The sequence below is a fragment of the Antrostomus carolinensis genome, unplaced genomic scaffold, assembly GCF_000700745.2.
Source record: "Antrostomus carolinensis isolate BGI_N321 unplaced genomic scaffold, ASM70074v2 scaffold14128, whole genome shotgun sequence".
NCBI lineage: Eukaryota > Metazoa > Chordata > Aves > Caprimulgiformes > Caprimulgidae > Antrostomus > Antrostomus carolinensis.
Window position 1 is genome coordinate 34,618 of NW_010335094.1, and position 16,101 is coordinate 50,718.

A 16,101-nucleotide genomic window follows, 5' to 3' on the forward strand; every position below is an offset into this window, starting at 1 on the left:
CACTTGTGAGGAAAAGTTTTAATTCCATTTCCTCATGTCAGTCCAAACCTTGAAAATAGAGGAGTGACAGGGACCTATATCTTCTCCCCTTCTAAATGTCACTGTCATGCAGGCAAATACTTTAGAAAGCGCTGTTAAAGGAAGTTCAAAAGGCTATATTAAAATACTTTAACTGAGGGAGGACTGATGGATGATGTTTTAACCTTTCATGTTGACAAGACTGAAACAAGTTCGTTGTTTGTTCAGAGGCATAGAGACCTAATTGCTACTAAAATTTTTGAAAACTTGCTGTAAGTGTAGATATTTGATAAAGGTACTTTTGTACAGCTGCTGTTAAATCCTGCTGAGTGTGGTGGACAGCTCTTGACAAGAATGAAGCCTATAGAAGTACAGGATGTACAGGGTGTTCTGTTTCTAGGGCAGAGTTAAGGATTTAAGAAAGGAAGGGCCATCACAAGTTCATAACCAATAAAAAACTGTTCAGATGCTTGAAATATGAAGTCTGGAGCTGTGGAAGTTAGAAGGAAGGTGAAATTAGAGTGGAAAATGGTTTTTGCACCCAGCTAAAAGACTGTAGTACAGTGTTTTCATGTAGAGTTTGTTGGGTGTTTTTTTTAACGTTCTTTAAAAAGAAGTAGCTTTTTTGGCTTAGTTCTGTTTTGTTTTAAATAGGTGTATATTAAAGCCTGAGACAGGTATTCAGAAATTTTTTTCTGTTGCTGGCATTGTAGACTTGGAGAAGGCACTTAATGTGTGCTTCAGTTGTTTCATGTATAAAACAGAGATGTGCTTTAATTATTTACTTATCTCAGAAGTCCTTTAGAAGGTCTGAAGTATGAATATGAAATATGGATAGAGAAAGTACAGTAAAATACAGTATGTGTAAGAGGTTAAGCTCGAGTGGAAAGCAATTTCATAATGGGTTACAGAATTTTGCTATAAGTAGATTACCTTGGTCACAGTATCTAAGCATTAGGTAAGTAAAAACCTACCATATGCTGCTTTCTTCAGGCAAAGATGCTTTTGTAAGTCCTGACAGGATTTGATAGATGCCCTTATTGATTATGCCCTTAAACTCTTTTCTGTTTCTGAAGGGAGATCAAAGAAGAGCAACTCTTCATCAGTCTCTTCTGCTTCCGCATTGCTCTCATGTATGTTCTACAAGTCTAGCATTAAGTCCCAGCATTCTTCCTTAAGTGCAGCAATAGATTTTTTTAACTCTTAGATGCACATCAGAATAATTTACAAGAAACTCTACAGTGCCAAAATTGCCTTATCATGACATTGACAAAGATTTTTAGGCCAAGCTTAAAAGCTGTGAGCATTAGCTGATATTTCTGACGTGAAACAAACAAAAAAAAACCCCAAACAAAACAGAACACTCACTTCTTTGAAATTAGAAGATTCTGTTTGATAAGACTTAAAGATTTCTGCAGCAAGCCAGTCTCTTACTACAGCTGGCTTGGGTTAACTTAGAAGTTTTAAGTGCAATAATTGTTTCCATTTTCCTGCAGTAATTTACAGTCTTATAACAAATGTTTAATATCCAGTACTTTCTTAGTTTAGTATCTAAGTGATTTTTGTCTGAATCACCGTTAGTAGACCAAAATCCAGAGTGATAAATATAGGAGAGCAAGTTTTAATCAGTACTTTGCTGGAGTGCCAGTAGATGGCAATAAAACAAAGACTTGCTCAAATCCCTCTGGTTACGGATACGTACTGATTTTGTGTCACAGCTCATGGGAAAGCAAAAAACCGAGTTTGCTTGAAGGTGGATATTTTTTCTACATATATTTTAGCCATGATTTGTTATGAGAAGGGTATACTCTTTCATTTAATACAAATCTTACTTGCACCAGAAATAATCAGTGTTTCTAATATAAAATTTAAATTATGGCACTCATGTTTTTAACTTTTAATCCCCAAAATTGATGTTACTATACTTTTTATCATACTGTGAGCTATATTCACACAACTGTAAAAGGATGAGTCACTTCTTTTTAATTAGGTGTCAAAGTACGTGTCTTTACAAGGTAGTATATGATGATTTTAAGTATAGTTGACAAAGTAACATTACCTCAAGTAATTTCTGTGAGCGTCCAGGCAATAAATTACAGGGACCTCTGTATGCTGATTTTATTATATAAATTACAAATAATTCCTTGCTACAGTTTTCCATTGCTAATAAGTGTCACTTTGTCACTTGCTAGTTTTATAAAACTATTTTATATATTGTCAACTTCTTAAAAAATACTGAATAGAGTTACATTAGGGATCTAAAAATGATAAATATTTAAATAAGGGGAAAAAAACACATTGTGTTAAGAATGCAGGTGCTTTAAATCTATGCATCATTTATGCTAAAAACAAGTAATAAACATTTAGCTATGTGTCTGCAAGATTGTCTGAATACTATGTGAAACTTTGAGGTGGTTGAAGTTACATGAGTTTATATATAAGTAAATGTGAGAATATTTATTGTATCATTACTTCAGAGGAGATTATTTAAGGCTGAAACGATGTAATAAGGATTAAAATTTGGACTACCAAGGACCTTTTTCCATTTATTTTCATTTTAGGGGAGAGTAGAAGTATTAGTAGTAATAGTGCTGTTTCTAAATCTCTAGTTTAAAGGTGAGAAAATGCATTATAATTATGTTGGAATATTAGATAAGGAAAGTCCAACAAATAGTGCAAAATAGTGTTTTGAGATTCCTCTTGCTAATTTCAGGTTTGTGTGTAAGTTTACTTTGGATAAAGATACTTAGAGTGAAAATTCTTTTTTATGGATAAGACCAGTGGCAGAAAATTTTCTCATGTGTTCTTAAGTGTTTGAGCATTAAGACTTTGTAAGAGGCTTGGCATTTTTGTGGCGTTTGATGAATGTTACCAACAACCACTTTTACGTCTGCCCCTTTACATTGTCCAACAGGGTAAAACTGATGCTTTACATTTATTTACTGCAATTTAACTAAAAAGCTGCACGTTTTTATTTTATTCCATCTACTAATTTGAATGAGCTACCTGAAAGTTAAAATCTTAATTTTGTAGTATCAGTTTCTCACAACAGTCTTTCACTTATGTTTTAAAGTAGAGTATGTGCTTCTCTTGAAGGGAGAAGAAACCTTCAGAAACCACAGAGGGATGAGCCTCTGTGACTGAATTACTCTAAAACTGAAATGAATTTATTTAAAATTGCTGAATGACGTGGCCTTTTGTACAGGCTAATGTTAAGTCATTTAGTATGAAAAATAAGACTAAACTTAAGAAACATGCTATTCTTATCCAGATCCCAGAGTTACATCACAGATTTTATTTTATTTGCATCAGGAACTAACAATGAGCTTTAGAAAGCACGATATATATATATGGATAATTACAGCTTTCTCACAGACGAGAGGAGGCAGTTGTCTCTCTAATCACTAATAGAACAAGGTTCATGGAAATGTCTAGTGTTGTAACTAATTGCTTATGGCAGGACTTCCATAAATATGGCTTTGCTATGTGATAATTATTTTATGGAGCAATCCAAAAGAGTGGAGTAGTTATCACTGCAGCAGAATGACTGAATCTGCAGGAATCCCTGCTGATCAGTATCAATCTTTAAGAAGTGTCTTTCCTTTTTAAAATATTAGTCCCTCAAAAAACATTTTAATCAAGGTTTTTCAGTATAGAGATACTGAAACTGTTTCTATACTATACTGACTTACTTAAGGGTTCATCTGGAAGATTCCTGGCAATTAACATGATTTAAAAAATTGCAAGAGTGTTTCAATACAGGGATTGTGGAATCACAGAATTACATTCTGTAGAATGAAAGTTTTCCTACAAAGAAAACTGCTTTAGGTTTTGTATGTGCTAACAATTTAGTAATTAGAACTGAGAAAAGTGTAACTTCAGTCAGTGTAAGGGGTGTGATTGACTTATGCATTGTTAGTTGTATGAGTTAGTTTTGTTTTGGCAAAGGATGTGAGATAATTTCCCTTGGTAATTCCTCACAGATCTGTCTGAGAAAATTATGTAGCTGTAGCTAGATAATTTAGAGATGGTTGCTCGTTGATTGCCTCATTGAAGGATGGAGCCTCTGTTACAGCAGACTAGTGAGCAAGGTTCCAGTTACTTTCTCTTTACCTTCGTTAGGCTTTTTCAATTTTGGAGAATGATGGTGCAACTGCAAGAAGTAGTTTGAGTCATGATTGTGCTTATTTACAATGAACCTTGGAAGAGGGATAGTAAAATATTTAGCAACTTCTTTTTTTTCTTTTTTTCTTTTTTTTTAATAGTCTTGGAAATTACGTGCACAGTGTCTTTTGCTTAATGTGTCCGAAGTATCATGTTACAGTTTGAGACTAAGAAGCCAGAACAGACAGACTGCGAGAAGGTGCTCAACATGTGTGTTGTTATTTGGCTTACTGCTTCTTCAGAGAAATACTTGGCTTTATTACAGTCATGTAGGGCCAGAAAAGCCTGTACAAACCTGTGAAAACAGTAGTGGTTCAAAACTTAAAAGAACATATGCAGACATACTGTAATACAGTCATTTAAAAAGTCCTGTTGGAATTTAAAAGGAAGGATGTGCAGTGGTTTAGAGAGAATGCAGTCCGGCAGCGAATCTGAAGTACCTGAATATAGAATATGGAAACTATGTATTTCAGGATTAGCATTTTCAATTTTTTCTTGACAATGTAAGACCCCAAAATGCACATTTTCATGCATTTCAGTACTTTTGATATTCACTCTATAAAACTGCGCTCTTATTCTTGGGCTTCAGAATATGTTTATTCCTTAAAAGCGAATATGGAAGTTAAAATAAATAGCTCCAAGTTAATACATTTCTTTAGTGGGGGAACAAAAAAGTGCCAGGAAATCTTTTTGTCTGAACAGTTTGCTAAAAAACCCCTTTTTATCTCTTGAATTATTTCATTATAATAGAGCTATATAGCCAGAGATCAGCATCACATGACATGGTTTTGAGTTATCGTGACATTCTTGTAATATTTTATGTATTTCCATGAAGACCAGAGATATAATTTCTGAACCATTTATCTTCAAGTCCATGATCATGTCATTGAGGTCACATGACTATTTTAACGAGGAAAGTAATTGCAGTTCAGTATTCTTGTTTTGTTTGTTACCTCCTCCCAAATGTAATTTCTTCTCATTCCATCCAGACTTAATTGTTTAAGGCCACCTCATTAGGATTATTTCTTCACCCATTTTACATGTGATGCATCATTAAATTAACACTTCATCTAATCACAAACATTTGGTTGCTTTTTTTTTTCTTCTATGTATGTAAATGTTTTAAATGATATTATTATTTTCCTTCAGTTTCATTTGGAAAAGCAACATTTAAATACAATATGAGTAAATGAGGTAAAATGGCTCAAGAAAAGAAAGGCAGGTATTAATTTAACATCATCTTGGATACCAATTTTCGTGTATGCTACTGAGTCTCTGTTACTGTGCCTGGAGTTAACTCCAGTCTTGTATAAAAGTTTGGCACCTGCTGATGGAAAAAGGCTTTCTGTTGTGCAGGTTAAATCATCTCCCCAGATATCATTAAGCTCTTCTGTGTTGTTACAACTGCATCTACATCAAACCTGTTAGCAGCCTGCCTGTGTTCCATTTCTCTGGAGCGTGCAAGGCAGACTTCTGCATAAGGAGTGCTGCCACTCCATCTGAGCATGGACAGAGGTTGCCCAGCACAAAGCTAGTAATTGGATACTATTTGTAAGAATTAAGTGAAGATCTTAATTCTACACATGATGATTCCTGTAAGCCTGTAACAGTCTGAGCTGTGCTATTGTCTCAGGCCAGTTTTGACGTGCCTTCACTATTGTAAGTTATTTCTGAAGTTAGTTTTTCATCTGTTCAAGAATATCCCCGTTAATTGTATTGCTTTATGCAAAGTTATTTTGTTTAGAAGAAACTGGAGCATTTTTCTGGTAATGAAAATATTTCTCTACTGTTCCAATATTAACAGCCTGTTTAATGAGCATTTTAGGTCTTAGTTGCATGTAAACCTGACTATATGCAGACAAATTTAAATAATAATGAATTCATAACAGAATTGTATCCTACTGTTTTTAAACAAGCTCAGTATTTTACAGACTTCAGAACATGTGGCAATACTTGTTTTCAAATATTATATTTGACTGTAAAGAAAATTAACCTTTTTCATGGAGAGGCAACAGTTTAATGTCTAGGTAGAAACTTAAATATTTGATGGTACAAAGCCTGTATTTTGCCTTGAGGCTCTTCCCTCCATTTAAAGCCTTACCCACTTAGCAGTGCAGTCAGTTGAAAAACTTGCATTAGCTCAGTAACCTCTAGATCTTTTCTGTAATACATGGAATTCATCATGTATGGAATTCATCATGTCTTTTTTTGATGAGTAAGTGAAGAGAAGAAAATTTACTGAAATAGTGTAGTAGTGAATAGAACTTACTTGATTTTAGTATACATTAGGTTGTCAAACTAAAATATAGTTGTAGTAGTAAATGTAAGAAAACATTTTCCTGGAAAAAGTTAACTTGATACATAATAATTTGCAACAACAGGGTCCACGAGTAACTTCATGATTCAGAAACTGAAGTGGGTAACTAACTATAAAACTGTTAAAAGATCCTAAATGTCATTGCCTATTTTTTAAAGGCTGTGTTACAATACTGTATGATTTCTTGACTCCAAGTTAGCTTTATAGAGAACGGTTTGGGAAGCATAGATTATTGGGTACAGGTATGGGTACAGTCACCTCAGTGACTCTCGAATGTATCTATTAAATAGAAAATCAAAATTGTGTGTGCATCAGGGATGGCAGGTTTGAGGGGATGCTGACATATTCATTCAACTTCCGTATTCTTAGAGGAGAGTCTGTTGTGTGTATTTACTTGGAAATTACTTATTTCTTGGTTTATCATTACATTTTATAAATGTTTCTTATATTCTGCTTGTACATGAGGCTTATATGAAATGTTTAGATACAATTTCCAAGTCATTCCTGTCCACTCTGTGGGTGGTTGAGTGAAATGTTAAAATTCTGTGGTAGAGTCATTTGTATTGGGGTAGCAGGAAGGTGATTTTGAAGTGGAAGAGAAATTAGGTAATTTTGTTTGTGTTTTTTTAACTTTGTAAGCAAAGCTTGTTGGTCATAGCTATTGGGAATATGAATAGCTATTGTCTCCCTGTTACCATATTCTTTTAGCTAGCATAGAATTTACATTTCAAGGAAATCATTGGGTGGTTGGTTTTGTTTTTCTTTTTTTGATGAGTTTATATAAATTCATCTACTACTTAAAATAGATTTGATATAATTTTGTTATAATCCAGTAAAAATGTCTATGAACTGTTTCAGATGAGCTATGAACTCTAGTAGACAGTAGTAGATAATCATGGCTAGTATTTAGATGGGAGTGTGTGTCACTTTTAAAGACAAACTTAGTGAGATGTTTTCCTTTGTCTCTGTAGTTATCAGAGACTGTTACAGACGATTGCTGTACTCGAGGCTCAACGTACTCAAGCAGTTCAAGACCTTGAAAGTTTAGGGAGACACCAGAGAGAAGCACTGAAAGATCCTATTGGATTTGTGGAAAAACTCCAGAAGAAGGTATTTCAACAGGCTTTTCTTAAGTCTTACTCATTTTTTTTTTTTAATAACTAGTAATCCATCATCTATAGAAATCAGAGAATTATATATATACTTGCATAAATATTATGAGTTTAAAATCCTTTCTCTACTGAGCAAAAAATAGCCCTTTGCTTATTAAATCTGTAAGACCTACATCTTCAGTAATTAAATGAAATATGCTTTCTTTCATTTTTTCAGTATGTAGAAAATGTGTTCTTTAAACTTCTAATTGTAATGTAGGTATTTTAAGACAACCTGAAATCTACAGGTGACTGGGAAGGACTTCATAGTAAGGTATAAGACTATAACTTTTCTCATTAGAGAAATTAAATGTAGTATGAGTGAATTTGGTAGGGTGCTATTTAAAGAGCAGGAAATGTAGTTCATAGCCTAAAACCAAAATGAACACTAGAAAATATACCTGAGTTCAGGATGACATAGTAGAATATTGTCTGATGGAGAATTAATTTTAATAAGAAAACAAAAAAAATAAAATAAAAATTGTAGTAACAAGGATACTGAAAAAATGTTTAAAGCTTGAATACTTTCTTGCTGCCACATCTACCAGTGACGAACACATGACCTTCTAGTCTGGTAGCCACATGTTGTATTTCAGTGAAGAATGAAGTAGGTATTTTATGGTGCTCTTTTCCTAGGTTTGTAGAGACCTAGGTTTAACGAGAGGTCTAATGTAAGCCCATTGGTTTCAATATTTGTCTTTCCATTATGTTTTGAGATGGGTTAATAGCATGCATGATGTAAGAGTGTTGCATTTGATAATCACTGTATGGGGAAATACTAATAGTAGTTGAAAGTATCTGGTGTATTTTTGTCTCCAGACCAAAGGACTGATACTCTTAAGGTTGACCTTTAAATAAAGTGGCGAGCTTTGCAACAGTTGTATTCTAGGCAGAAGACAGCAAAATCAATGTAAAATATACATTGGTTTCTTTGATGGGAGGAGTTTGGGTTTATCAGACGATAAAACTCCAAATCCTATAGTTTTCTGTGTTAAAAAAGGTACACATGCTATGCAAACAGTATGTTTAAAAAGAATAGAAGAGAGATAGACAGTAACAGGATATTGAAGTCAGAAACACCTGATTTCAGCTGTGAAATACACGCTTTAAAAGTTTTATGCTCAATAAGCCATCATTGACTGTGCCGCTGCATATTTTATATGCACTGTTGTGTATTATTCTTCTCCTTACAAACAGTGTGCTGCGTTGCACTTTAAAACTTCTGATTTTGAATTCTGCTGCTAGTTAAAAAGCAGTATCAGTTTTCATAACTTTTCAGGTTTCATAGTTCTTTGTTTGAATATACAGCGATTGCATTAAATATTGCTTTTCACTTGTCGCTCGTTTTTGCAGGTTGATATGGGTCTTCCATATCCTCAGAGAGTTGTTCAGCTCCCTGAGATTGCCTGGGACCAATACACCTCTAGCCTTGGAAACTTTGAGAGAGAATTCAAAAACCGAAAACGTAACAGTAGGAGAGTGAAACTAATTTTTGACAAAGGTAAAAAGAAAGTGGGCATACATTGTAATAAGTAAATGACCAGTGTGGATGTTTAATAATTTCTTTTTTTGTGTTCTTATAGTAGGTATACCTGCAAGACCAAAAAGTCCTTTGGATCCCAAGAAGGATGGAGAATCTGTTTCATACTCTGTCTTGCCTTTAAGTGATGGTCCAGAAGGTTCTACAAACAGTCGTCCACAGGTAGTTTTTACAAAAGGAAAGATAAAATTTTACAAAATTTACTTTTGCGTTTTTTTCTTACTCTTTTTTAATATGAGTGTGTGGGTAATCTTAACTCTTACTTCAAATGTTATTGTTGGTGATGACATTTCATTCAAGTACTCAAATCGGAGGCAAATTTTATTTCAATTTTTCATGCATTTATTTGGTTTGGTTTTACTTCAGTAGGAAAAGGGTTAAAATCAAGTTATCCTAACTGTACTTTTCCTAAACATGTATTCCACTTTATATATTATATTTTATATCTGTATTTGCAGATGATAAGAGGACGACTTTGCGATGAGACCAAACCTGAAACTTTTAACCAGCTGTGGACTGTAGAGGAACAGGTAATGGAGAAACTTCCATTTTGTAGCTTAGTAACGTACATGAGAATAAAAGCATATTGTGTAGTAGTGTTTAAAGCAGCTAGAAGTTCAGAATCACATGTATATAGATACTCATCTTTTAACAACTCATACCTCTCTAGGAAGGATATATTTATTTTTTTTCCCTGTTGATTTAGAAAAAACTTGAGCAATTGCTTTTGAAGTATCCACCAGAGGAAGTAGAGTCCCGACGGTGGCAGAAGATAGCTGATGAACTGGGAAATAGAACAGCAAAGCAGGTAACAAGTAAAACACTTGAAGAAGTAATGCCTTTCCTTGACTTTTCTTTTTTAAATGCTTTTTAAGAAGCACTGGTTAGTGCTGAAGAGAAACCTGCATACAATCTCCTAAGTAATTTATTTCTAATTTGAAGGGTTTTTTTCTGTCAAAAAACCCAATTCATAAACTGAGGAATTCAAATTTATTTTTTTTATAATGGTCATAATTGAAGCAATAGAACTTAATTTACTAGAAAAAATACTTGACTACTTGGGATTGTTTGAGTGCTTATGCTGTGGTAGTAGTGATATTAGTCACTGAATCCTAGTAGTTGATACAGATTCACAGAAGATTTATTTGTAGATGTCTTTTTTTTAAATAAGAGTAAATAAAATCCAGTATCTTTTCAGTAATCACTTTTTCTTAAAAATGTAACAGCAAGGCCTGCATTTCACTAATAACAATGCGACTCTTATTCTTGATCTTAAATATATAATTTTTAAAGTGCCCCAAAGCCCGTGACAAGATTTCCAGACCTAGTTGTTCATTAGATTTTGTCAGCATGCATTTAATTCTATATAGCAAGTATAGTGACACCAGCTGTTCTCAGATTGATTTACACTGGAGTGCTGAATTTCCAGCACCTCAATACTATAGAATAGGCAGACATTTTAATACTTGCAGACAGAAGAATTAGTTCTGTACTGGAGCCGAGATCCTCTAAAGGACACAGATGTGGAGGCACTGAATGTTTCTGCATCTGACTTGTTGGGATTTTTCCCCTAAAATGACATAATTTCTCCAGTTTGACCAGAAGTAAAAAATGCTGATGTACTGTGTTCACAGTATTTTATTTTTTCCTGTTTCTGTTGTACACTTTCAGGTAAAAGTATACTTAAGAATTTCAATATACAAGATTACCTCATCTCTGACCATATCTATACCTACATTTATGTTTCTCCATATGTGAAAAAATTAAAATAGATGCTTGCTTGTTTCATAAAAAAAAAGTATAGAAATACTTTCTGTATGCTAACCATGCATAATCAGCCTGTCATTTTTAAGAAAGAGTAGGTTTAGCTTCAGCAGGTAACAAATTATTACAATTCTTTCCTTTCCTTCACAATTTTTGCTAGGTTTCTATGTACTTTTTAAACAATGGTAATTTTTTTTCTCTGAAAGCCTTTGAAGTGTCTGGAAATATTACAACTGCAGCATTGCAAGATAGGTCATGCTTAGAGTGGTTGTCAAAAAGTAGAAAATGGGGAGTTCTTGTCCTTGTACCAGTGTAGCAATGCTGGCCAAACTTTGAAGTGAAGTCCTGTTACATTTCATTTGACATTTAATTGTTGTGTGGTGTTTTTTCTAGGTTGCCAGTAGAGTGCAAAAATATTTTATTAAACTGACTAAGGCTGGCATTCCAGTTCCAGGAAGAACTCCAAACTTATATTTATACTCCAAAAAGGTGAGACAATATTACAGCAGAAACTCAGTTGGCATTTACATGCAAACTGAGTCTAAATCATTAATATTTTCAATAGATTTAAGTCTTGATGAGTGCTTTCTTACTAACTAGTTTCACCTTGCATGTGTTTCTTATGTAATGAAATAATTTTTTTCTTTTGCCATTAGCATTGTAGAATGAGTTGGGTGTTATTCTAGTTTCACGTCAACATCTGTTAATTACCTCACTACTGGATAATCATGGGGACATGAAGTGTCAGGGAAGAACATAGCAGTGTGATTGCAGGCTGAACTAACAGGGTTAAATGATTGGTCTTGGGGTACATTTTCCTCATTTGTAAGTTTACTGTAACTGATCTAGAAGAGCAAAATGAGAACCCTGTTGGAAGAGGATAAGGAGCCCTATAATTACATATTGTACAGTCATCTTCTAATTAACAAAAACAAAGAAAATTATGTATAACTGAGCATACTGACCTAGCACAAGCATAGGCTCAAGACTGAAATGTCTTATTTTGATTTGCAATATACATGACCATTAAAATAGGATGGTCATATAAATGACCATTAAAATATGATGCTTTTCCTGATCTTGGAATGGGTGAGAAGAGATGATGGCCCTGAAAAATCTTAATTTGCAAAAGAAAAGACTCTAGATTTCTGTACAGACTAGTTACATGTTTTGATTTAAATAATGTAGTACCCTTGGGTAATAATGACTCTAGACATTTGAAGAGGGCAATCTCAGGTTTTGTGGGGCTTTTGTTTGTTGGGTATTTTGTTTGTTACCACTGTATTTACAAAAGTTCTTTAAAACTGTTAGAATGGCATTTTGTAGAGTAACATTACTTTTTTGCATCCAGGTGTCTGTGATATTTTCTGATTAAGAATAGAGTAAGTCTTACACTGATTCTGCAAAAAGGCAAATTTGCAGATTTAGTCCCTTGAAAGACTGGGAATGAAAGTTACTGCCAAAGAAGCCTGATAGAAAGATCTACCACAGCTCATCTCTGATGATTTAAGATGTTACACGGTCCCAGTTTTCTCCTAGTATTCTCTGAAGTTACTGCAAACAATGAGTGCTCATATCAGAGGCTTTCCATTTTGCCATCCATCATGGTAATGCCATTTTACTTTCACCAGGATTTTAACCTAATATTGTGCTCTATAAACAGAGGCAGGGAAGGTGCAGGCATGATTCTGTCTGGTGCTTTGTTTCTTGGAAAAGTGCTTTCTGGCAGAAGAACCAAAAAAACAGCTGGAAACATTGATACCTTAAATACTGTGGTGAGATTTATCTCTTAGAACTCTAAATTACTTGTACAGTTTAGCATACTGTAGGGCTAATTTCAAAAGGGGTTAAAAAATTAGTTTTGAAAATTAGAGTTTTTTGAGTTCTTTGTCACCTTACTGTTTTAAATGACCTTAGTCACATGTATCTTCTTTCCTCCTAGTTTTATTTGGAAAGACATAATGTTATTACAGAATGTGAGCAATGCTGCCAGGCAGCAGATCACTGTATCTGATAAATAGAGGGAATATTTAATCAGTACACATGTGACATTTTAACCATATTTTTCACTACTTTGAACAGTGATCCATAAAGTTCTTTAACCCCACTGATGTGCATACAAACACAGCATAACCAAGAGTGAAACATATTTTATAAAATTCTTAACATTCTCATACTACAGTGGTAATGCCACCATCCTACAATTTTTTCTTAAGCTTACATGGAAAACAAATCTAATACTTATGTCTGTTTTCACAGTATGATTCATATCTTTATTACCAAGTCATAAGAGTAAGGTCATTGTGCCCTGGTTTTTATTAAGGTGACGTCTCCATTTTAAGTTTGTATCCCATGTAAGAAATAGAGCAGATGAAAAGATCAAACAAATAGCATATGTGGGGGAATTGAGCTCTCAGTCTGCTAATATAGCTGTCTACTTAGAGCACAGATTGACAGCAGTGTACCAGGCTGTAGTCATTCCCAGGTCTCCAATGGAGATAATATAATGTGGCAGAGAGGAAATGCACAGGGTATTGGAAGCCGGGCTCATGCTTACGCTGTGCTCATCCTTTGATACTGAGTATGCACATGTGCTATGAACTACGGTGTCTGCTTTATTGCCAATAATAGAACTATGAAAACTGGATGCTCATACTTAAAGCACATATCCATGGGAGAATAAAAACCATAGATATATCTAGTGTAAATAATGGTGTCACAAGGGACACTTCACAAGAAGGTACTTTTCTCCATGGGAATTTCCCAGGATGCTTTTTTAAAATGGTTACTGGGGAGGTGAGAAGCCTATTCAGTTCCTGAACATCTTGTTGAAGTTACTATGTATATCTGCTCATATGGCATAATGTCTCTTCTGATAAGTGATACAGGAAATTAAACAGGATGCATCCACTTATTTTCCTGTATAACCGTAATCTGCTAGTGGTGAAAATGAATCAGAGATTTAAGACTTTAGTATTCAGTTCTTCAATTATGGCTTATCATTTCCAATTTAATGCTTATATAATAGAATTAGTGCACCTGCTTTTAAGCTTAATCCAGAAGATATATTTCCCAGAGGAAAAATTGTTTTTAATAATTTTAACTGTCTGCTTTTATGTAATATTTTAGTTCATTCTTCACCAGAAGTAGAATCATGTTAAAGAATTCAAATCCTGTTAAATTCCTAGGTCATTACTGTATGCATAACAGTGCTGCTCTTTAAGTGTAGACAGTTTTCCTTTCTCGATTTCCAGATCTAGTGTTGAATGCAGATCTGTTTTTTGTTAACAGGAAATTTAAATCACTGTGTCAGCTCAAGCTGAAATACCATCTAACCTTATAAATGGAACTATTTTGGGGTGGTCAGATCTCATAGGAAACCAGAAAAGCAGCAAAACACAGGAAATCAGTGATCATTAAGGCAGAAGGTGGAAAAATTCAACACAATAGATAGTACATTAGTCTTGGAACAAAATGTTCAGTTTTATTCTATGCATTGTAGTTCTGCAGATCTGAGGTACCAGCTTCCAGTTGTTACTACAGACTTTGTCTCTTCCCTTGAGAGTGAATGGAGCTCATCTCAATTCCTTTTTCTACTTCTGTCGGCATAGCTACATTCCACCTAAGATAATTTGTGTGGTCTTTGCCTTTATTTCTACTGTGCACGAGTGTAAAATAATGCTAGATCCCTCTTTAGCGGTTGAATCTGTCTTTAGAGATTGTATTATAGTATTACAGGTTTGTTGCTGATTTAGGAACCTTTGGGATAAAAAGTCTTGCATGAAAAGAGAAAAGTATTAACTATTGTAAATATTCCTTATGCTTTATCTGTATGACAGAATCTAGACACAGTATAAGACAATAATCTCTTTTATGATTATTAAAAGAAGCACTTTTCATACTTCTGAATTTTGATTCACACTGTTTTCTTTCAATTGAGAAATGTAAGATTTGACATTGAAGATGTCAAAATGCTGGTCTGGAAAGTAGATAAGTAATAAGTTGAGTCAGTTTCCTTCACCCCAAATTCTTCTTTTTTGCTATTTAATATTCCTCCATGGGGAATAAGTAATAAGGGCTGAGTGCCTTTAAGTACTCTATTTTAAAACTGCCATGCATTCTACATCTTCAGACACCATTAAAACTGAAAGGTTTTAGATACACACTAATGGAGTGATTTATCTCATCTAATGTTTTTTAGGTTCTTTTTCCAGTCAGTGGCAATGAAAAAGAACCTTCAGAGAGCAATTCTTTCTAACTCTTAGAAATTTCTTTTATCGTGGAATGAATTTTCCTTTCTCTCCGTGGACTAGGAAAGAAATCTGGACAATTAGCCTAGACTTAGATTCTCTAAGGCACAGATTAATACAAGAAGTTGATGTTAAGTGTCATGCAGGGACTGGTCTCTTGGATCTTGGACCTGTGCAAAACTGCTTCTTTGTTTAGTCGTGCACTCACACTGTTCATGACTCTTGCAAGTTTTTTAATATGTTTACCCTTTGGTTCTCAGTCTTCAAAATTGGAGCAGCTTTTTTTTCTGTTTTTCTATAGTTGCCAGTCTCATTTATTTAGATGGTAGGGTTTTTATGGTAAGGGCTCTTTCTTACTGGGTCCTTACCAAAGAAGTGTTGCACTATTCATCTGATTTCACTTGTTATGGGGGAGATAGAGATTTTTAACTAAAAATAATTAGAAAGATGATAGACTGTTTAGTGCAAAAGAGCGAATTTCTGGCAAGCTTTTGTCAATGAGTATTACTTAAATAATAACCAAGGAATGTTTTAAAAAATATATTATTTTTTCAATATAGTCATCAAGTAGACGGCAGCATCCTTTAAATAAACATCTTTTCAAACCTTCAACTTTCATGACATCTCATGAACCTCCAGTTTATATGGATGAAGATGATGACAGATCCAGTTTTCACAGCCATATGGACACTGCAGCAGAAGAGGAAGTATCGGTATGTCATTTAAATCATTCAGAATGTCTTGCTTACTGTTATTTTAACATTGTTTAATAAATAAGCATCTTTGTTTAAGTGTCTTTGCTATAAAATAAATATCATCAAGGAAGTATTAAATTGTGGTAAGGTTCATGAGCCATTTTGAATTATAAACACAACATTAATATAAACACCCTCAATT

General features: G+C 34.0%; 1 protein-coding gene across 1 annotated transcript in view; it reads left to right on the top strand.

Moving 5' to 3' along the window:
* ZZZ3 (zinc finger ZZ-type containing 3) overlaps nt 1-16,101 on the top strand; it is a 30,813-nt gene that overhangs the window by 8,030 nt on the left and 6,682 nt on the right. Inside the window, exons 2-8 of the mRNA XM_010174418.2 lie at nt 7,471-7,609; nt 9,004-9,151; nt 9,234-9,352; nt 9,649-9,720; nt 9,897-9,998; nt 11,348-11,443; nt 15,765-15,917. Coding sequence (XP_010172720.1) covers nt 7,471-7,609; nt 9,004-9,151; nt 9,234-9,352; nt 9,649-9,720; nt 9,897-9,998; nt 11,348-11,443; nt 15,765-15,917 — 829 coding nt within the window. The remainder of the gene's footprint in view (nt 1-7,470; nt 7,610-9,003; nt 9,152-9,233; nt 9,353-9,648; nt 9,721-9,896; nt 9,999-11,347; nt 11,444-15,764; nt 15,918-16,101) is intronic.